Raw genomic sequence first — 22,459 nt, 5'->3', positions numbered from 1 at the left:
TTGTTTTTTGAACTAGCAACAGCGGCACGGACAGCTGGCATCAGGCACTTTGACGGAGCTTCTCTCTTTTTTAACATGAACACACATTTCATCACCCGCTCACTCACTCACTCACTCCCCTCCTCTTTCTCCTCGTCTCCCACGTTCCTTGTTGCGCTTAATTAGGTCATCAGGTTGCTAACGGGCCGCGATTCGGCTCCACGCCTCCCAGCTGACCCTCTGATTGGAGGGGCAAGAAGGTTGACTTAGCATAATTAACATGTTGTTATGGAGATGATTGAATTTTTCGGCGACACGCAGGTGAACGCCGCCGCTGTGATGGCTGTGTTACCGTCATGTTGGAGGGTTTCTGAGCCCAAAAGGAAACGAGTGGAAAATAAAAATATCACCTGTTCATTAAGCCTTTAAAATTAATTTCTCATTCATTCATCTTTTCATTAATTTCACACAAACAAGTGAACAGGACTTTTTTTGCTGTATTGTTTTTGAAAAACAATGGCAGTGTATATTTGTATGTTTATGTGAACGTGTTTTATTGTGTGAATGCATGTGTGGAAGCGAAGAAGTGACCAGGACCAGCACAAGTTTTACCGAACACATTGCTGTCTTTATTAGAGCCTTGTCTGGCAGTAATACTGGAAAAAAAAAGTGAACTTAGAACAGATGGTGGTGGCAGCCCACAGCTTTTTTTTTTTTTCATGTTTTTATTTATTTCTTTGATATTTTTTTGTGAGAGTACTGCAACTCTGGCTTTTCTGTGGCATGTATATAACATCAATAATAGAGACAGTAGGGAGAGAAAAAGAAATGAAATATACAACTTATATTACACTGTGTTATGAACAAAATATAAATCTATAACTCTATGTTATATTTACATAATTATCTTTCTTGATTTTTCAAGTTGAGATGGTAAGATATTTTTTTTACTTGTAATAATTCTTACTTTGTTTTGAGCTCCACTCATGACTTTGATTGTCTTAAATAATATTATCATCATCATCATCATCATTTTCATTGTCTTGATATGGGGACAGACCTTGCCAGCAGGGATGATTGACGTCTTAATGCCCCCCCCCCCTCCCCCCGATCCCCCAAACCCCACCCACCCCGTGATACCCTAAAAGGTGGCTCGAACCACTCTGTACTCCCCCCTCTCTCTCCAGCATTGGGTTGAACCACAGCGTGATAGCAGGGGTGACTATACAGCAAAATTAAGAGCCGGAGGCTCAGTAAGTGGCGCATGGCGAACATCTATATTGTGATTGTTGGGGGGATCACTATGTGACGACACACCTGAAGAGTAGTCATGGCTCCTGTAGCATCAGCGTGGAGCTAAAACAAAGCAAAGGGCTCCTGATGAGAAGTGACTGATACTGTAAGTGCGTCTGGTCGTCTCACACACACACACACACACACACACACACATGCACACGCATAAATGCACACACACAAACGCACACACACAGTGGAACACCCCTGGTGGATCGTGGTAAACACTGCTTTCCTATCACATAAAAAAAATGTATGTATGTTTTTAAATCTAGAATACTACAAAAATGACAGCATAGGATTTGTTTGGTTGTCATGATAATCTCTTCGTTTTTAGTGTGTGTGAATGTGTTAGTGATTTTGTTTGTGCATGCATATGTGTGTGTGTGTTGATCCAACCCACTGATGTTCCACTGTGTCTCAGTGAGGCGGCCAAACAAGTAAACGGGGACGGGATTCTTTGTTCACTGAAAACAGTTTCCAAAAGTGATAAAAACAGTTTTCCCCCCCAAAAAGGCAAAATAAAACAGAGGAAACTTCACATTATACATTATAATAACCATTACAAATAAAATTATTATGACAATTAAAAAAAAGAACTGCACAGAGTCTGAGTGCTTTTCAGAAATAGGTGTGGACATAGAAAGGTTTACATCTTCAGCTCGGAGGAGGGCTGGTGTCGAGTCCGTCAGTCCAGCTCGCTGTCCTAACTCCACCCACCTGCCCACCCATCCGCAGGATTAATACAAAAAAATTAACGCGTCAAAAAAAGGGAACAAAGAAACAAAGAAAAGGTAAAATGACAACTTTTGTTTAGATCTAAATACCTACAGCTATAATATAATAATGTTTCATTGACTGTCATAGTTTCATATGGTCATAAAAACCCGATAAAGAGGAGAAAAATAAATTATACTGTACATAACTTACTAAACTTAGGAAACGCTGACCGTCCTTATAATTATTGTTAATAATATTATTAGACTAGAGGCAGCTTGAAGAGAAAATAATAAAATACAGTATTCAAATACAAACAAAAACACTGACTGGCTGACATCCCCTCGGCTCTGCCCACTGGGGACAGAAATACGACGCTGATTGGAGGGAGTGGGAAAACACTGAGGAACTGTTGTGTGTGTGTGTGTGTGTGTGTGTGCGTGCGTGTATTTGTGAATGTGTATATGTGTGCTACAGTAAAGCTAAATCCATACTTCTACGTTTTTGTTTGAAAGCGGAATTTCCAAACTCAAACGAGTGTTTCAGTTTGAATACCCGTCCATTCTAACCCGCCTGAACGCATATAACGTACCATGATCATTGGGCATGTGCGTGCAGGTTTACATGGGAATTGTCGCAGATTGCTTGAATAATAGCTCATCTCCTGCATATAGGCAGTTGTATCATTGTAAAATGTAGTTTCAATGCACAACAGCAGTTAGCAAAGACAACAGGGTCAGCAACATGTGTATTTGATTATCCATGTTGCATCCTACACTGGTAGCCGAGGCTGATGTTGGTAGTTTTCGTTCTGAAGGGGCTCATCTGACAGGAGCCTGACGAATCAGTGATTGCTACGCAGTGACCGGAATGACCCAATCGGCAACGGTTGTGAGTGTCTATATTGTCGTTTTCAAACATCTCAGTTTCTGCTCCCCAGTTTTCAAACTAAAACGGAGACAGCAGCGTTTCCAAACTTCACCATTTTAGCGACTCTAAACATACACATAGTAGTGTGGATGTAGCCTGAAGCACAGAAGCAGCCTGAGTGTCCTGTCTTTTCTGTGTCCTGGACGTTTTTTCGCTTCTTTCTTTTTTTTTTGCATTAAATTAAAAAAAAGAAGAAGAAGATGACTCCCAGTAAAATGAGTACACAGAACACACCGACACTCACACACACACTGTGTCGAAGCTGAGCGATGTCCCGCCCTGCGACGAGATCGCGACAAAAGGGGGACGGAGCGAGAGGGAAACTGGCGGATTGTCTCACAACACAGTGCTTTCGCGTCTTGCTCCGTGACGCCCCCGGGACTCACCCCCTTCCTCCCCACCTCCCCCACCCTGAAAATCCAGTGAAAGGGTGAACGGTCCACGCTGCGCTGCCGGACCATCCCGTTGGATTGTAAACAGGTGGGGGTCAGTGGGGGAGGGGGAAGTCACATAAAACACAGAGAAAGAAAGGGGAGGGTGGTCGCTGACAGCACGCTGCGAGGTCGGAGAAAAGATATCGCTTTGTTAAAAATAAACATGTCTGATATCTCTCAGGTGCTTAACAACAAAACAGGGGGGAAAAGAAATGTCTCTTTTTTTCTATTATTATTCAAACTTGTAGCACAAAAAACAACAAATCACATTCACAAGCCACTTATTGGCACCGTGTACCTGAGTGAGAATATTATAGAACCAAAGAACAAAAAAAGCTGTTTCTTTTCTTTAAAAGTGTCTCTTGATAACAAACAGGTCCGCCATCTTAAAGTGTCATCTGTTTGGCCTTTTGACAGGTCCACTGTTCCGTAGTTTTTCGTTTTCAAAACGTCTCCTCGTCTACAAACGGGTCTTGAAGGTTGCTTTTTCTGAGTGTGATTTTTTTATTTCTCCTCACTTGGTGCATTACTCAAACTCTTGCAGTAGTACTTGAGTATTCCTCAGCAAGCTTCAGGAGTCGTCTCCGGTCGTCTCCTCCTCCCAGACTCCGGTTTGTGTAACAGTCAGTGTGAGTGACAGGTCCTGTGCTTCAGTTGATTGATCAGATGCTGGTATCAGGACTCCGGTGGGAGAGGAGAGGGGTATTAGGGTTGGGGTCTGGCTCTGTTAAAAGAGTCCATGTCAGTAAGGAGGTGGGTAAAGGGTGGCAGGTTGTTGTGAGATTGGGAGTCAAAGTGATTGGCAAAAGTTCTTCCTCCTGATTGGTGGGTTTGGGATTGTTTTGAAGGGGTGGGGGTTAACCAGTTGTGATTGGCTTTTAAAAGTACGCGGCTCTCGCGGCGTCCTATTGGGTGATATGGTTCTCGTTATCGCTGGTGTAGTCGACCTCTTCGTCCTCGTATTCAAAGTCGTCGTACGCGTCGCCGTTGCTGTCGTCCAGCCGCAGCTCCTGCTTGATGCGTGGCTCCCCCCCCTTCAAGCTGGGCATGTGGGGGTTCTGGTGGTGGTTGGCGTTGGGTTCGGGGCTGCTGGACATGCTTGAGTGCTCAGAGGGCATCTGGGGTGAGGGCATCCCCGCCATTGACAGGGCACCTGGGTAAACCACGCCCGCTGAGGACAAGGGCAGCTGGCCCTGCTGCCTGTAAACACAGATGGGGAAATATTAATCATCCAATCACATTATATATCATACCAGAATGGCACTCAGGACAGAGCATGGGTCTAACAGTCGCCTTAAATTCAATCAGAATGCACCAAATTGCAAACTCTTGTAAATATCTGTCCCCTAAATATGCCTGGTTTTTGTCATCAAGATCCACAATTATTTCCTTCTGGAAAAAGGTGAAAATGTTGAAAAATACCCTATCTCGTAATGTTAAAGAAAGATCAGGAAAAATCCTGGATAAGTATCAAAATTAAATGTGTTCTTCTCAAACTGATACCACATCCTTCCACCAAGTTTCGCAGAAATCTGTTGAGTTTTTTACTGTTCACAAACCAACCAACATTAGGATGTAAGCTCGGGTGAAAACTTGATACTAAGATATGCTAACCAGACACTGGCAGGTTAATCATAAATCAAATTGATATTAATCTCAAAAAAGTCCTTGGGTATAAAACCAACTGCGACCAGTTCTACCAAGGAAATATTTGTTAGTCCTTTTGTTTCCTAAGAATATTTTTATAGGTCTGGGGGAAAAAAATTATAATAAGGGGGGGAAACAATCTAGTTTTAAGGAAGCAAAAAAAGTACTTTATATTCTTATACTCATGTTTGGGTCCAGACCCCAGGGGTGGAAACTACTGTTTTTGACCTTTTGCATTATAACAACAACAAAACAAAATCTTCTACATCAAGATTTTTTTCTAGAAAATAGTTTGCCCCAAAACAAGAGAAATGCTTTATACTGTCAGCAACAGTATAAAGCAACTGTTCATGAAATACTGTAGAAAATGATTTGTTTTTTGAAATATCCACCATGAGATGTGGTTCCTGTATTAACAAAATCATCGTATGAGTTTATATAAAATCTTCATACACTCTATTGTGTTAATTATAATATAAATATAAAAACACATAATCCCCTCTAAGTATAAAAACTACTGGCTTCCTTATGACACACGTTTCCATTTGGGCCCCATTTCTAAGCAACAGGAGTGGAAAACAGTCGTCTTACCCCACACTGAAATATTGTCTCATTTCCTGTCTGCGGGACCTCATGATGGCCTTGTACTCGCCAATACGCAGCTTCTTGCCGTCCACCAGGCAGGTGCGTTTGGGCCTCGGCTTGTACTTGTAGTCTGGGTACTTTTCCAGATGCTGCTTGCTGAGGCGAGCCTGCTCCTCGTAGTACGGCTGCTTCTCCAGGTTGGTCATGGCTTTCCAGCGCGAGCCTGGACGGAGGTAGAGAGAGAGGTGGAGGAAAACACTGTTAACAATCCCATCGATCTGTTTCGGTCCCACAGCGTGTCTGCATCTGGCGAGTGTAACTGAAGCACGATAAGGGAAATAACGGCAAGGCAGTTAACGTTAGAACAATCCATTAAAGAGGGTTGTGATTATTTTACAGGAGCATGATGATAAAAATCTGTTTTGAGGAGGTGATTTAATTTGAGCTTGTACGTCAGCGTGGAAAATCAATTACAGAGTGTGGGAGGTACAAATGTCTGTGTGACATGTGTGACCCTCTATCACAAGTGCATACCGTCACTCAGTTGAAAAACACACACACACACACACACACACAAAGATAATGGTGGAAGTTTCACCCGGTGAGGAGAACGCAGATCTGGGAAAGCGAGGTTAATGAGCAGAACAGCGAGGACGACAGGTAATCATCTAAACTAATGAGGACTTCACTTAACCTGCTGCCGTCTCTCTGAGCTCAGTTTCTGCTCATAGATTTGTACCATCAGTCTCCTGCATGTGTGTGTGTCTGTGTGCGCGTGGGTGTAATCTTGAGCACGTTTTTCCCCGTGTGTTTCATATCTGGGCTGAATTTGCACTTGACTACTGTATGTTTAATGGGTAAAAGCTGTCAGCACTTGGCTGTTCTCGCTCTGCTTTTTGTCTGTTCTGCGATCTGTTAGCAATCGAGAGACAGAGGGGGAGCGAGGGGGAGAAAGAGGGGGAGAGAGCAGGCTTATTAAAACCAGATTTCCCTGTGTTATAAAACGCTTAGGAGCTCTTTAAAATGTCAGGGCCGATCCCGGCGGTCCGGGGGAAATGTCAGGCGGCCTCGCGCTGCTTGTTTAATGCATAATGAATTATATCATCATTTGTCGGAGCTGCGCTCTCCCCAGCCGTTCATTAACAGCAGCTTACACAATGCCGCCGCTTGTAAGGAAATCTCCGCAAGCTTATATTTGTGTGTGTGTGTGTGTGTGTGTGTGTTTGAGAAAGCGGGAATCATAACCCACAGTGCATGCATCTTCCTTTGTAGTGGTGACAGGGGTGAGACAAAGGCTACGCGCTTGTGTGTGTTGCTGGGGTTGTGTGTTTTACCGAGGATCTTGCTGATGTTGGAGTTGTGCATGTCAGGGAAGGCCTGCAGAATCTTCCTCCGCTCGTCCTTGGCCCAGACCATGAAGGCGTTCATTGGCCGTTTGATGTGAGGCTCGCTAGTGCCGCGACCCCGTGCCTCCCGGAATATCCTGGAGTCCGACACGCTGGGGGAGCCTGAGGAGGGGAGGAGACGGAGGGAAGGTGTTAAGAAGACAATATAGAATACAGACGTAAATAAGGTGCTTTACAAAAGTTTTTTTTTTTATGACATTCTCTTAAGGGAAAACCAATGACATTTAATGTTATTTGATTTAATTCAATATGTTTAATTTAATGCTTTATGGGATTGAGAAAGTTCTGTTGCTCCTTAAAGATTTAAAACTGCGTAACAATCTGATCATTTATTTGAAAGAAGCTGAAATGTCAAATTATTCTCTGCAGGGTTTTCACAGGATGTCAACATTAAAGAAGCATGTTGTTGATGTACATACATGTTGTAGTGTTAATTATATATCCTCCCACAAAACTCCTAAACTTAAGAACAACATTTTGTTGCCTAATTCTTCTATATAGCAATTGAAAGCAAGTTTTGTCACCTAAAATAATCCATGCACAAGTGTGTGTGTGTGTGTGTGTGTGTGTGTGTGTCCTTGGGCGTGTGTGCCTACCGTCAGAGTCTCCGCTCATGGTGAAGTCCAGCATGGCGTGGCTGAACTTGTCCTCCGCCTGCTGCTTCAGCTGTTGACTCAGACTCTCCAAGGCGGCCTTGTCCTGAACAACACAAACAGTTCACAGCGAGTGAGTCAGTGACTGTGAACTGTATGAATGAACCAAACCACGGACGTGTAGTGACACCGACTCGTTTCCTTTCTTATCACCAAACATCATGTCGCTGATTTTAAATAGATTTATTTTTTTATGTCGCAGCGAAAAATGGGTTTGAAGCATAAAAATCAAACTTCACTGATCTGAAGCCAAGTTTGCCCGTTGAAACTCAGTTACCAATAAGTGAAAGAATCTCAGTCTCATTCTAGTCTAATGTGCAATAAGCCAGTTAATAATATTGTTATTATTAATTAATCCAAACAGAGAGAAAGCAGATAAATAGCAGCAGCAGTTTCGGTACATAGACAGTTTATGATTTTGTTCATTTCCATGTCAATCTGCGGAAATGTTAATGTCAACATCAAATTGTTAGAGTGCTTTGCGCCTGCACGCTTGGACCCACATCTGTGTGTATGTTTGCATGTGCAAAAATGTTGATTACATTTAGTCCTGTTTACATGTTTACGGATTGGTGTGTACACTGTATAATATATGTGTGTGTGTGTGTGTGTGTGCAGCGACTCCTGGCAGCCACCTGCGAGAGCCGAGTGCGGCTGCTTGCCTCTCTCCTGCAGAGGCCCCGGAGGGTCGACGCATTATTGAGCGACAGAACGAGTGACTGCGACGCAGACGAGAGCGAGGCCACGCCGCGCGTCCCCCTGGGTATTTATTACAACCAATAAAAGGCTGATTTACTGAGCATTTACATGCTTAATGCAAACAGCCGGCACACTCTGCACTAGAACCTGGCTGCCGACGAACACACACATGCTCTGGCACAAACACACACCCACTCACCCACACACACACACTGGAGTGCACCAGCATTTTACAGTTTAATTATACGATTAGCGCCGGCACCCAAAACACTGTCGTCTTCTAAAACAACCTTCCAAAAAGTGTCCCTCTCCATTTACATGTGACCCTGGCGAGCTGGCTGACTGGTGGAGGGAGGGCAGAATGATAATGAAATGCATTTTCTCTGTTTTTAGTCCAACAGAGTTTAATTGTTGGAGATAATTTCCCCCCTGAGAGTCGAATAAATATGGCTAAAAAGACAGGGAGGGGAGAGGCAGATAAAAAGCCAGAGACCTACTGGAAAATGTTCATATTTGTTTTTTTAAAGCCATTTAAAAAGTACTTAATTTTGAATTCATAATGTTTTAATGAATAAACAATAATCTTTGGTTTGGTTGGAATGATTTAGTCATTTTGTATGTAAATCAGAGATGTTTTAGATGATCAGTCGAACCTTATGCCAGGAATTAACAGAGCATAAAATATGTCCCACAGTTTTAGATTTAAAGATTAAATGTGCTGTTGCAACACTGTGATGCAGTTAGTGTGTGTGTGAGTGTGTGTGTGTGAGGCTGCAGAGACAGAGATGAACAGGGAGACAGAGTGGATGACAGCCTAGTCTGACATTAAGCCCCGGTACAGTACATGAGAAAAGTGGATTGAATGGCTGACACTGGAGCCAAGACACAAAGTAGCGACAAAACTAATCCTCTGAGTGTGTCAGAGATGACACTGTGCTATCCGAGAGCCGAGATGCTTCACACTCGCACGCGTAGCACAAAGCCAAAGGGCCGAGGAGATGGGAGTCGGCAAGAGCGCGTAGCATCGGAGTTATGGTTACTTAGAAAAAGAAAAAAAAGAAAATAATATATATATATATATAGCTGGGACTTTAAATTAAACAATGTGAGAATTTGAAGTATGTTTATTACTATTTATATTCTTGATTTAACATGAAAAACTGCATTGTTTAAACCTTTTAAATTTGAATGTTTTATCTTATAAACCATTATAACATATATTCTTATATGTTAAAATATAGTAGTTTAGTAAAAAAAAAGGAAAAAAACAATGCAATGTAATAAGGTGTATATAAATTGTTAAAAACCTCCATCTAATGCAATGGCCATGTTAAACAAACTATAAAATATGCAATAAAATATTTAACTTTCCTGCAGAATTTATCAAACTTTCTCAGGACCTTGTAGATGTAACTGTATATAAGACTGAAGTGTTTACACTGGATCTCCAGTAGATTACTGTGTACACTCTGTCTTAACGTGCACAATAAACCTGGGCTGAATACAGTGTGGGTTTGACTGTTTGAAACAGAAAGAGACAGATAAAGATGTTGAGTGTCAGCGGTGCAGATGCTTCAACTGCCCTGTTTGCTCGCTCTGTGTGTGTGTGAGCGAGCGTGCACGACCTGACTCCCAATGTGTTTAACAAATAACCACAGTTTAGCCACGCTGCCGAGGAGCCGGTGCCGTCACTTCGCATTACTGTCTCTCCGACGCTCCGCTTTGCCACACACACACAAACACGCACGCACGTAGCCCTGCAGTGCGCCTTACAGACACACTCATTACCTCTGAGACGCCTCTGGTTCTACCTTATCTGGCCCCGTTTAGCTTCAGCACATTTCAGCGAGCACAATGTTCACTGATTTGCCTCCTACATGGTACGTAGGGATGCCACATGCCACGACAAATTATTACAAGCGAACAATGAGCTGACGCAGCTTGTGAGGACTTTGGATTTTCTTTTTCTTCCTTTTGGGCGAATTTATGAATTTAGACTCATTTCTCATTTCTAATAAAAGTCCTGCGTGCATTTGTGTTCCAAAGATCAGATCAAATATACATAAAGACGTTAAAGTGCACAAGTGGTCTTAAATATACAATTATGCTTTATTTTATTTTTTATAATACCAATGATTTTGTATGATTTCATTATATTTAAGCATAATTTCACCGTCTATACACAGTTTGACACCATGCCCAGTTTTATAAGTGAAATTTAAAGTTGTTTACCTTGTCCGTGCGTCCGTTGTTGAGGCTAAGGTTGGTGACGGCCGCCACCTTTGCGTCCAGGACCTGCTGCTCCCGCTTCAGGTGCTCCTTCATCTGCCGGGCCTCGGCGAAGGCCTTGCTCACCGCCTCGTGGTCGCTCAGGTAGGCTGTTGAAGACAGCGATGACAACAAGTCTGCTGAGACACAGACAGGTACGGAGACGCAGAGAGAGGACCAGCAATTAGTTTGGTTATGCACATTTGTCAATATGTTGATCTAATTAATTTAGAGCCTCTTTATCTACTTTACGTACACTTGAAATGTGTGTGTGTGTGTGCGTCTTTAGGTTTGGGAGGCTGGCAGGAGGTTTTCAACTGGAATAAATCTTCCCCTGAACCATAAGGTAAAGACATTCATGTGCACTTGATGAGGGGAGTTTGGAGTGTGTGTGTGTGTATGTGTCACTCTCTCATTTTCTGAGTGTGCCTCTCTCTATGACTTGAAGGCACACACACACGTGCTCTGACCATTTTAGCCTGTCGAGCTGGGCATGTGAGTCATAGTCTGCCCATAGCTAGCCTTGGACGACACTGCCCACCACCTCCCCACCTGCCCTCAGCCGCACGCACACACACACACACACACACACACACACACACACACACACACAGACCCCAACACCCACACCCCCCCACACCCACACACACACACACCCTTCTCATCTCATCTGAACCCTCACTGTTCTACTTAGACAAGAGGTGACCAGATGACTCTTATTAAGGCTAAAAAGTCCTGCTAATTTCCCTGTGAGAGAACATCTGCCTCGCTGCCCGGCAAAGATCAGATCTCCTCGTCACCTATTATTTCCGCAGCTTAGCCGCCGATGAGGCATCTGAGGCATCTGCCCGGACCACAGTGTGTATTTGTGTGTGATTGTGTGCCCTGCTATCGCCTCTCTCTATCAGCCGTGTTAGCTCTTAACAAAGAGCTGTGGCTGGTTTATGGGGCCTTTATCTGCGCTAATCCGCACCACTAATGCCATCTCAGGCCAGATTACCAGTTTCAGATTGGTAATGACAGAGCCGTGAACTCTTTCAGAAGTCATAACCGGAAAATCTGGATGTGAGCAGGGGGCCGAAAAGGGGGGGGCGGGAGAGGACAGAGGATGGAGAGTAGAGCGGCCGATGGAATCGGGTGGCAGTCAATTTTAATCTGGTGTCAAAAGAGAGGGAGGGGGGGGGGGGGGGGGGGGGCAATGGATATTCTTGTGTACGGGTCGCTCTCAGACTGACAGCAATGCTGACCATCCAGACAAGTGAATGTGACCCAGATACAAGGGAAGGGTGTCTCTGTCCCTCTCTCTTCTCACCCCATACACAAGTTTAGTGAGCACCAAATCTCTCCAGACAGGCGCAAATACATTTTCACCCACAGAAACACTCTGACCGGGAGGGACAAAAAAAACATATGTATGATTTTGGCTGAAGTTGCAGGCGCTGACAGCCCTTCAGTTTGGTTTGAGTGGATGGATGGATGGATGGATGGACATGCCTCTAGGTTTGTAGGTGTCAAAATCTAAAGAGAAGTGCACTACGGAGAATTTATCAGAGACCGACTGAAACTGTCCTCCAACAATCTTCTTTACACTAAATAAACCAATATTACTTTACTACTTGTCTATTAATCTGCTATTATTTACTTTATAAACACTTGAATTCAAATAAACTGAGTTTCTATTGAATAGGTGTTGCTGTATGAATGTAAAGTAACATAGAGTTGGTTGTAGTAAGATCTATTTCAATCATCTTTCCCGTTGTTTTATTTGTCTCTGGGACATTTGAAAAAAATTCTAAAACTTTGTTATAACCCAACAAAAAATACTTTAACTTCCATATGACTCAAACTGAAGAAAAGACACATATGGATTCTGTAACTAGAATTTATATCTGTGAACATTTCCAGACCTAATCACTGACTAGAGTTCTGCCACCATTTTTGATTCTACTGCATCCTCTGCATGTGTGTCTGTCCGTCTGTTCCTGTTCTCGCTTAATTTAAATAACCTGAACACACGCTCACTCCCACATCAAACGACCGCCTCTAGACTCTTTTCCAATTTGTCCGCCCCCTCTATCCCCCTCTGAACTTGCAACAAGATTCCTAATAAGACTATGAACCGTAATAACAAATGTGCTGGTGCCTGCCTGGGTAAACTCAGTGGCAACAGATGGGACCTATGTGTTCCTACGACATGACTTGGATGTGCAACACAAAAACAAACTGGTATCCACACAAAAATAATTCCGCAGGGATCACACACTAACTTTAAACACTGTAATCCATTTTTCTGAACAAAAAACATCTGGGACCTCAAATCCACTAATCTGATATTAAATCCTCAGATTTGTTGAAAAACAGTGAGATTAGCCAAGAAGTCAGAAAAAAATGACTAACTGCCTATTGCATAGGAGGAGGAGGTGGGATTGTGTTTGTGTGTGTGTGTGTGTGTGTGTGTGTGTGCTGTCATTGTGTCATTGATGCTGGGTGTTTGCGCCGTCCTGGCTCATGTAAGAGGCTTGTCTAATCTCATTGGTGATACCTCCTGTCTGTCATGTGCTCCTCTCTTTATTATTCCCCCTCGCTTCATCGCTTGGGAAAAAAAATGTGCTAATCCCCATCTCTCTCTCTCTCGCTCTTGCTCTCTCTCTCTCTCTCTCTCCCTCTCTCCTATGTCTCTCTGTCTCTTTCACTCACTAATAAACACATAACAATGAAGCAGCCCCGAGGCAAACAGCGACATGGAACAAAAACACGAACACACTAATTATAGCCTGTTACATATGTGTAATATTTGAACTATCAGTGTTGCGTGAAAAATGGATTAAGAGTACAAAAAAATTGTGATTAGTTTATGTCATATTATATGTACGTGTGCATATGGCCGGGTATGATTATGGTACTGGCACAAGCAACAATAGAGGAGAACGAGGAGAAGACTATTCTCGTCTTTGCCACTACCAGCAGAAGTATCACTGTGTTCCTTGAAGATGTACTTATGCATATTAGGAAGCAACATTTTTTATAAGGTTTATTACCATAGGTTTATTTTTATTCTTGTCGTTGCTATGTTTTTTTTATACAACAACGCACAATCTTTAACGTGTGTGCTCAAGGTGACCAAACAAAAGTAAGCACAAGATTAATCTCTAACCATCTTGCTAGCACTTCATTTATTTAGTACTATGTTATAACAACTTAAGCCCTTAAGTTTTCTGTGTGCGTTTGTGTGTGAGTGATGGACATTTCATTCTATTTACCTATGGAGCTGACTCTGGTCGGTGGTCCTCCAATGCTGGAGGGGGCGATGCTGTGCTTCATGGAACCGGCGTGGCCCAGCTTGGCAGCAGCGGCACCAGGGACCTGTGGGGAAGTTGGGGGGGAGTTGGGTGACTTGCTCTCGGATGCCTTAGGCTTGGCCGACAGGTTCAGTGGCTGTGCACCCTCACTGTCCTGCAAAAACCAAAACAGCACAGTTTCGCCTGCTGTGACCACCGTAGAAATTTGGAAGCAGGAGGCCGGAGGGACCCCCTCGCTGTCCCTTAACCGAGACAAACTCGTACAGATCAAACGGGAAAAACCCATGCAAAGCAAATCTGACGGAAGCCCGCGGGACAAATAAAAAGGTGCATGCCACTGCCTCCGTCTCCAAATAGCTCATCATACGTGAAACAAATTAACAGAACACACAATAAATAAATATTCATACATTTTGGTGCAAACCACTGACATTCACATGCAGAATATCTGACTGCCGATCACGGCAAAGTCACCCTTCAAACAAACCAGTGAAGTCATGACTCATGCACATGCTACATGCAGGCTCCGGTAAACATGTAGTACTGTAACGCTGCTTCGTGACAAATGTTGCAAACGAGGGCAGCGAAGCAAACAATCAAACGTGAAGAGGAAAAACACCTTGAACTGAGTCTGTAAACAGCACAGGACTCCCCTACGAAAAATAACACTGCGACCTGTCTTTACAGCCGTGAGAGACTAAAGACACTGCACTTACTCTCATAGATGCAGGGGACCAGCAGCAGTTTCTGCCTCAAACAAACACACAAACTCATATCCCAACCAACATTTCTTTTGAAGTATCAGTTTTTGGAGTATTTGTATAATAAAGGAGGCGCCACGTAGTATGATTCCAATCATCACCCTGTATTCAAAGATCTGTATCACTCATCTAAATCAACCGATGTCGGCACACAATAGACCAGACTGTGGTTCCCTAAATGAATCGCCATGTGGACCACCACACGAAGCCCGGAGCTGTTATTACGTTAATTGTCATGGCAACACCACCCCTACCGGTGACCTAATCCAATCAGAGGGAGCCTCGGAGGGTCACATGACAGGAAGGAAGGAATTAGATCGCCCAGGGACCAGATGTACACGGACCACTCTGTGTAATTAAAACTCCGCAATTAAAAGGCAGACACAACATGGGGCGAGGGACGGCTTAATGGGCCCGCCAATAAAGACGCACAACGACAGGCTGTGTGTGTATGCTGTAGGAACACAACTTGTTTATTTTTAAGGTTATTTTGTTTTACTCACTTATTTACTTGACTTTAACTTATATATGAATTGTCTTCATGTGTGGATTTTGAAAAGGGAACTTTTAGTATTACAGGTGTGGAACAACTGTAGTTAAATTCAAGCCACTGAATAGAACAGAGACATTATTTTTCTTTATTTTCTGATCATTAGTCTAATTGGTGCGGAATCCAACATACAGTAGCAAGTAGTGTATGTGTATGTGCCGTATCTCCACTCATTAAGGCCGACTTTTCCTGATTCCCACTCCTTGAGTCGTACTAAGCCTTATGAGCCCCTCACAACTCAATTAAGCCCTTCCAATTAAGCCCCTACATGTGTACGTGCCTGTGTGTGTGCGTCTGCGATCCCAAGTTTGTGTGTGTGCGTTCGTGTGCGTTGAGGCCTAACCGGATTGTCCTTCATTAGGGGGGTCTTTCTAAATAGACGGAGGGACCCCCAAAGATGCCTTCAGTGAGACAATGGGCCGGAGAAGAAGAGGAGAGAAAAGAGAGACGTGAAGAGAAAAAAGAAAACCGAGCAGGATCTTCTCAATCCTGACCCCGTACTATGGTGGGCTTTGGCTGCGAACACGTTTGAATATTTATTACAAATAGATAATGCCTCCGCCTCTTGTACAGTGGATGGGGGGGGGGGGGGGGGGGTGTTCCTCTCTGCGCCAAGCCAAATCCTATGGTGGGAAGGTGGCCAACCTGCATTATGCCAGTGTGGAGGAATTAGTTTAGACAGTGGAGCTGAGAGGCTTGGACCGACTTGTTTATGTGTGTGTATGTGTGTGTGTGTGTGTGTTTGTGTGTGTCATTCTTCAACAAGCTCTAAATCTCATGACAGAGTGTGTGCGTGTGTGTGTGTGGCTCTAAAGCCTCTGCAAGGCTTGGAATCTCAAATTAATACAATTGCTTTGTGTCTCTCTTGGCTGATGAAACAGTCTCCAGCTTTGAGGCCGAAAACATGCAGAGTGACAGCGAGAGCCAGAGGGACAGAGAGAGAGAGAGAATGCATGTATGTGTGTCTGCGTGTGTGTGTGTGTGCGTATGGATGCATACATGTGAAAGCGACATCAGGCCTCTGCATCTTATCACAGAGGCTGACGGTTCAATTAACAGGACAAGTGTGCGCGCTGCTGTCGTTTATCCTTATTAGGTCTGTGTGTATCGGTGTGTGTGTGTCTGTGCTACAATGTCCACAGTCCAAACCTTGTTTTGTGCCTCTCTTCCTGGATCTCTCTCTTCCCGTCTCTCTTTCCTCCCCCCCTTCCTTTCCTTCCAGCTACAAGTGACTGTTCGGATATTAATTATATTGTCATATCTAATTCTATCAGACAGCTGACGACACAGAGGAGGCAGATATGACACTTTGTCTTACAGTATGTGGCACAGATTCAAACACTAATTCCTCAAGTATGCAAACGTGCTTTGCATTTTCGATTAATTTGTATTTGGGGAATACAAATTAATATGGCGACAACAGTCGCATAGACGCGACTTCACCTTTGACAGTGACAGTTTTATGCCCTCAACTGCACTAGGCCATAAAAAATACATGTTCAGATTGTAATCGCTGACTCATATACGTGATATCAACTCAAGGACACATTAGTTTATACTTTTACGGTTATATAAGGACATCCAGGGTCATAGATCGCATTTTAGCCAAAACCACAAACCAAAGGCCACAAACATCTTCCTAAAACCTCTTAAAGTGATGACGGGGGTCTGCACTGCATGTTTGCGCGCGTGTGTGTGTGTGTGTGTGTGTGTGTGCTATTGACAGCATCTGGTATATTGCCAGTTTATGCCAGATGTTGTAAATTGAGGTTTCGGTCTCATTTACAGCTGCATGCTACATCTGAAATTAAAATGTGTATGTACATGTGAGTAGTAAGACACAATACTTTTACTTAATTAAAAGCTGTATTACAATTGAAAAAAATACTTAATGCATCTAAAAGCCCTGAATTTAAAAAAGAGCTTGAGTAGAAGTACAACCTTGGATAGTTGTATATTGAGAATACAGACTGGCTCCTTTAAGAGTGATACAATATATACAATAATCTATTTTTGTTGCATGAAAAGAGCATATGATCTAACTATTTGAGTTGGAGTTCATTTAAACTTCTTGATATACATACAAAATATATTATATATTATTATACAATATATTACAGAATGGTAATACATATATAATAATAGTTTTAATAACAATTGTATGTGCATTTTTACAAAACATATTATATTAATATTAATATATACATATTGTACCTCTTAAATGTAGTGGTAGGCTGTCTTAAAAAAGAGGAAATGGTAAAGTAATATATAATTGTAGTTAAGTATACTACTTACTTAGTGTCTTTCAAGCGATGCTTGTGTGTGATGCATGTCAGCAACAGGACTACATATGGTTCATAACTTGAATTGCAATATTGTATGGGTCTGTATGCATGCCTGCCTAAAAATCCACTCTTGCATAGAATAAAACTGCATGTTTGCTGCAGTGATTTTTTTTTGCATGGCTGTGTGTGTGGGTGTGTTTGTGTGTGTGTGTGTGTGGGGGGGGGGGGATGCATGGTCTCTAGTTGGTATCTTGTTCGACACCTGTGTGTGTGCCCGTGCATTTGCACACGTGTGTGTGTGTCTGTGTCTCACCCGAGGGTAAAGCACTTAAGCGTTGTGTGCCTGAGACCAAACAGCTGTGAGCAGAGGCAGGCAGCAGGTCTCTAAATGACTAGAGACCTGAGATAGAGCCCACAGGGGGAGCACACCTTTGAAATATACATGTCACTCATCCAGAGAGACAGACCGAGAGAATGAGAGGCATGAAAGAGAGAGTTTGAGAAAGAGCGAGAGTGCGGCACTGTTTCTACCGAATGAAATAAAGAAAAAAAGAAAAAAAAGAGGAGAAGGAGGTTGAGAGATCAACAGAGCTGAGAGAGCTACTCCATGGAGGAGGAGTGACACCAAAACAGCTCTGCGGTCAATCTGCCATTTTGGCTCCATGGGGCCGGCCGGGTCTGTGTGGGTCTGCTGGACTGGGGAGGCCATTACAGCTTCCTGCGTCCCCTCCACCACAGGCCGCAGCACTTGCCTGTCAGCCCGACTCCATATATATGGTAATAAGACGTGTGTCAATGGGGTGGGATGGTAGTGTGTCTGTGTGTGTGTTTGTATGTGTGTGTGGAAGGAAGGACTGAGGGACAAGGAAGCAAGGGTGCAAGATCTGAGGTCAACCACACGCTTTAATCTGGACTAGGAGCTCGTCCTAACTGTGTGTGTATGTTTGTGAGATCAAAGGATTTGGCACAGTTCAAGAACAAGTTGATGGCCAGGGATGAATAAGTGGAAAGACAGTCAGAGGTAAAGTGTGGAGACAAGTTGAGACGAAAGGAAGACATACAGTGCCTTGCATAAGTATTCACCCCCTTTGGACTTTTCTACATTTTGTCATGGTATAACCACAGATTAAAATGTATTTCATCGTGAGTTTATGTAATGGACCAACACAAAATAGTGCATCATTTGGAAGTGGGGGGAAATATTACATGGATTTCACAATTATTTAAAAATAAAAATCTGAAAAGTGTTGAGTGCATATGTATTCACCCCCTTTACTGTGAAACCCCTAACAAAGATCTGGTGCGACCATTTGCATTCACAAGTCACATTTGCAAGTCACATAATTAGTAAATAGGATCCACATGTCTGTAATTTTATCTCAGTATAAATACACCTGTTCTGTGACGGACTCAGAGTTTGTTAGAGATCATTACTGAACAAACAGCATCATGAAGACCAAGGAGCTCACCAAACAGGTCAGGGATAAAGTTGTGGAGAAATATGAAGCAGGGTTAGGTTATAAAAAAATATCCAGAGCTTTGAACATCTCTCTGAGCACCATAAAATCCATCATAAGAAAATGGAAAGAATATGGCACAACCGCAAACCTACCAAGAGGAGGCCGTCCACCCAAACTGAAGAGTCGGACAAGGAGAAAATTAATCAGAGAAGCAACCAGGAGGCCCATGGTTACTCTGGAGGAGTTGCAGAGATCCACAGCTGAGGTGGGAGAATCTGTCCACAGGACAACTATTAGTCGTCTACTCCACAAATCTGGCCTTTATGGAAGAGTGGCAAGAAGAAAGCCATTGTTGAAAGGGATCCATAAAAAATCCCGTTTGGAGTTTGCCAGAAGCCATGTGGGAGACACAGCAAACATGTGGAAGAAGGTGCTCTGGTCAGATGAGACCAAAATTGAACTTTTTGGCCTCAATGCAAAACGCTATTTGTGGCGAAAACCCAACACTGCCCATCACCCTGAGCACACCATCCCAACAGTGAAACATGGTGGTGGTAGCATCATGCTGTGGGGATGCTTCTCTTCAGCAGGTACAGGGAAACTGGTCAGAATAGAGGGAAAGATGGATGGAGCCAAATACAGGGAAATCCTTGAAGAAAATCTGATGCAGTCTGCAAAAGACTTGAGACTGGGGCGGAGGTTCATCTTCCAGCAGGACAATGACCCTAAACATACAGCCAGAGCTACAAAGGAATGGTTTGGATTAAAGAATGTTAATGTCTTAAAATGGCCCAGTCAAAGCCCAGACCTCAATCCAATAGAGAATCTATGGCAAGACTTGAAGATTGCGGTTCACAGACGGTCTCCATCCAATCTGACTGAGCTTCATCTTTTTTGCCAAGAAGAATGGACAAACCTTTCCATCTCTAGATGTGCAAAGCTGGTAGAGACATACCCCAAAAGACTTGCAGCTGTAATTGCAGCGAAAGGGGGTTCTACCAAGTATTGACACAGGGGGGTGAATACTTGTGCACCCAACAGATGTCAACTTTTTTGTTCTCATTATTGTTTGTGTCACAATAAAATTTATTTTGCACCTCCAAAGTACTATGCATGTTTTGTTGATCAAACGGGAAAAAGTTTATTTAATTCTATTTGAATTCCAGTTAGTAACAGTACATAATGGGAAAAAATCCAAGGGGGGTGAATACTTATGCAAGGCACTGTATGAGACAAGACGAGAGAAAAGGAGAGGAAATTCAAGGAGGATGGAAGAGATGAGATGAGAGGGAAAGGAAAAAGGAGGAAGAAGAGAGGGATGGAAAGGAATGTGAAGCAAAAGTATAAGAAAAAGGTAAAGGTAAAAATAAGAAAAAAAGGTAAACTTTTCAGTTATGTGATATAATGTGGGGTTAGAGCAAATCTGAGCTCAGATTGTCAGACTCAGTGGGATCTCAATACTGTTGTGTGTGTGTTCATTTGTGACTGACCACTACCCTTGTGTGAGGCGGGAGTCTTAGGGCAGACAGAGGACAGCAGGGGTCACAGGGGTTATGTGTGTTTGTGTGCGTGTGCTTGTACGAGTGTTTATGGGAGGGTGAAGGTAGTGGGGGTCTCAACAGCCCACCAGATATTCATAGAATTCCACTTGAACGGGCACAAGGCCTCCCGTCGCCCCTATTGGGCAGCCAGCCGAGAAAACGCTACAAACACCAATACATCCTCAAGTCCACCGCGACCACATGCCAGCTAGAGTTCTGTGATAAAAGTTGTGGGTGTTTGACTTGCAGAGGTGACTGTGGGGTTTAGGATCTAGTTGGAGCAAGGCCTGCTTTAGTATGAGGAGGTGGCTGTCGCTCAGGACACAAGATTCGGGAAGCGATGCAACAATCAAACAAGCCCGGACACACATTTTCGGACCATGCACTTCAGTGAAAGACAACCCCAGTCTGTGTTGAAACACCAGGAAGGCCAGAGTATGTACAGTTAGCAGGTGTCACACAAATTGCAGTTTCTTAAAAAAGTGGAAGATTTTCATTTAAACTAAACAAAATAATCTTTATTCCACTAACAGGACAATAGCTGATTTTTTCAGAAAATACTTTTTGGAAGGAAATGTTGTTTTCGAGACTGGACATTTGAAAATAATAGTTTATATTGACCAAATCGGTTCGACAGTTGACTCATTAACTCCTCTGGCACTTCTGGCATTAAACACAAACATTTCATGGCATGCACAAAATTCTCTTTTTACCTTGGTCTTGTTTTGTTGTGGGGAGCTGCGCCCTTTGTCACTGTGGGAGTGTGTGTTGCTGGGTGGGGAGTGTCTGCCCAGGTGAGCTTGGGACTGCATGCTGCCTCCGTGCTGCTTGGCCCCTGAGGAGACCTGCATTGCCGCCAGCTGAGCGGCATAAAACTGCTGCAAGGTGAGAGAGAGAGACAGGTAGAGATGGGGGGGAGAGAGAACAGAGAGACAGACAGGTTTTGACAAGAAGGGAAGAGCGGAGGGGGCGGTAGGGATAGTAAGAAAGGAGATGGAAGGAGGGGGGAGAAAGGAGAAGAAAGGGACAACATGAATAAATGAATACTTGAGAGCGCACAAACAAAAAAGAAGACGGTGGCTAAAAAGCTCTGGAAGAAGAAGAAGAAGAGGCCATTAGTGGCCGGGCTTGTGTTTGTGTGACAGAGAGGGACGATTCCACTGTCAACCCCCCCCTCACCCCATGGGAGAAGCGCTAACAGCCTCTCTGACAGGCCCAGAGATGGCCATGTCCCCTCCAGGTGCATCGTGGGAGAAAGAAAAAACATTCGGGCTATCGAGGTCACGCCGGAGAGCCCGGCACTTGCTCAAGGTGAAAAAAAAGTGATGATGTAGAGGGAAAGAATGAGAGAGAGAGAGAGAGAGAGAGAGAGAGAGAGAGAGAGAGAGAGAGAGGAAATTTCGTGGAGCTACATGCCAGATGGGACATGCCAGAAGTGTCTTGTGCATACGATGTTTTTAGTGCGCCGACAATAAGATGCAAAAACACACAAAAACGATATTAAATAGTCTAAAACAAAGATAGACTGATTCAATAACTGCCTAGGGAAACAGAACAAAAAACATTACCCACATTTCTTATTTATGTATTTAATTAATTTCCAATTAAATAGAAGCATTATGGCTTGAGCCGCTATGGTGTGAACATACTCGGGAATATTTATGCAATACCATTGTATCACACAAAACAGTCTCTGGCCTGTATTTCCACAGCAACAGACACAACATAATATTCACAACTTGGAAGGAGCTTCAACATTCATAAACACGTCTTCTTCATTTCTTCCTCCTCGAAATCATCCTGCGGAGCTCACTCTACTTTCATGTCGGCTAATACAAATCTCCGAGATGCAATTTTTTTGTTTCTCTCAGAATTGTTATTCGCTCCTCTGAAGAGCAGAACGGTTGTTATTTGTGAGAAGTAACTGATGTGTTTTTTTCTTCCCTTTTTTG

General features: G+C 43.4%; 1 protein-coding gene across 1 annotated transcript in view; it reads right to left on the bottom strand.

The window, feature by feature from the left end:
* Positions 1 to 3,936: 3,936 nt before the first annotated feature.
* The window catches only part of sox5 (SRY-box transcription factor 5), an 86,006-nt gene continuing 67,483 nt past the window's right edge, over positions 3,937 to 22,459 (bottom strand). The window contains exons 9-15 of the mRNA XM_053414951.1: positions 21,221 to 21,385; positions 13,872 to 14,064; positions 10,576 to 10,748; positions 7,588 to 7,690; positions 6,920 to 7,093; positions 5,592 to 5,808; positions 3,937 to 4,553 (exon numbers count right to left, since the gene is read on the bottom strand). Of these exons, the coding sequence (XP_053270926.1) occupies positions 4,259 to 4,553; positions 5,592 to 5,808; positions 6,920 to 7,093; positions 7,588 to 7,690; positions 10,576 to 10,748; positions 13,872 to 14,064; positions 21,221 to 21,385 (1,320 nt within the window). The 3' untranslated portion in view covers positions 3,937 to 4,258. The remainder of the gene's footprint in view (positions 4,554 to 5,591; positions 5,809 to 6,919; positions 7,094 to 7,587; positions 7,691 to 10,575; positions 10,749 to 13,871; positions 14,065 to 21,220; positions 21,386 to 22,459) is intronic.

Source organism: Pleuronectes platessa, chromosome 22 (genome assembly GCF_947347685.1).
Source record: "Pleuronectes platessa chromosome 22, fPlePla1.1, whole genome shotgun sequence".
NCBI classification, from domain to species: Eukaryota; Metazoa; Chordata; class Actinopteri; order Pleuronectiformes; family Pleuronectidae; genus Pleuronectes; species Pleuronectes platessa.
This window is presented reverse-complemented; position numbering and strand designations above follow the sequence as displayed.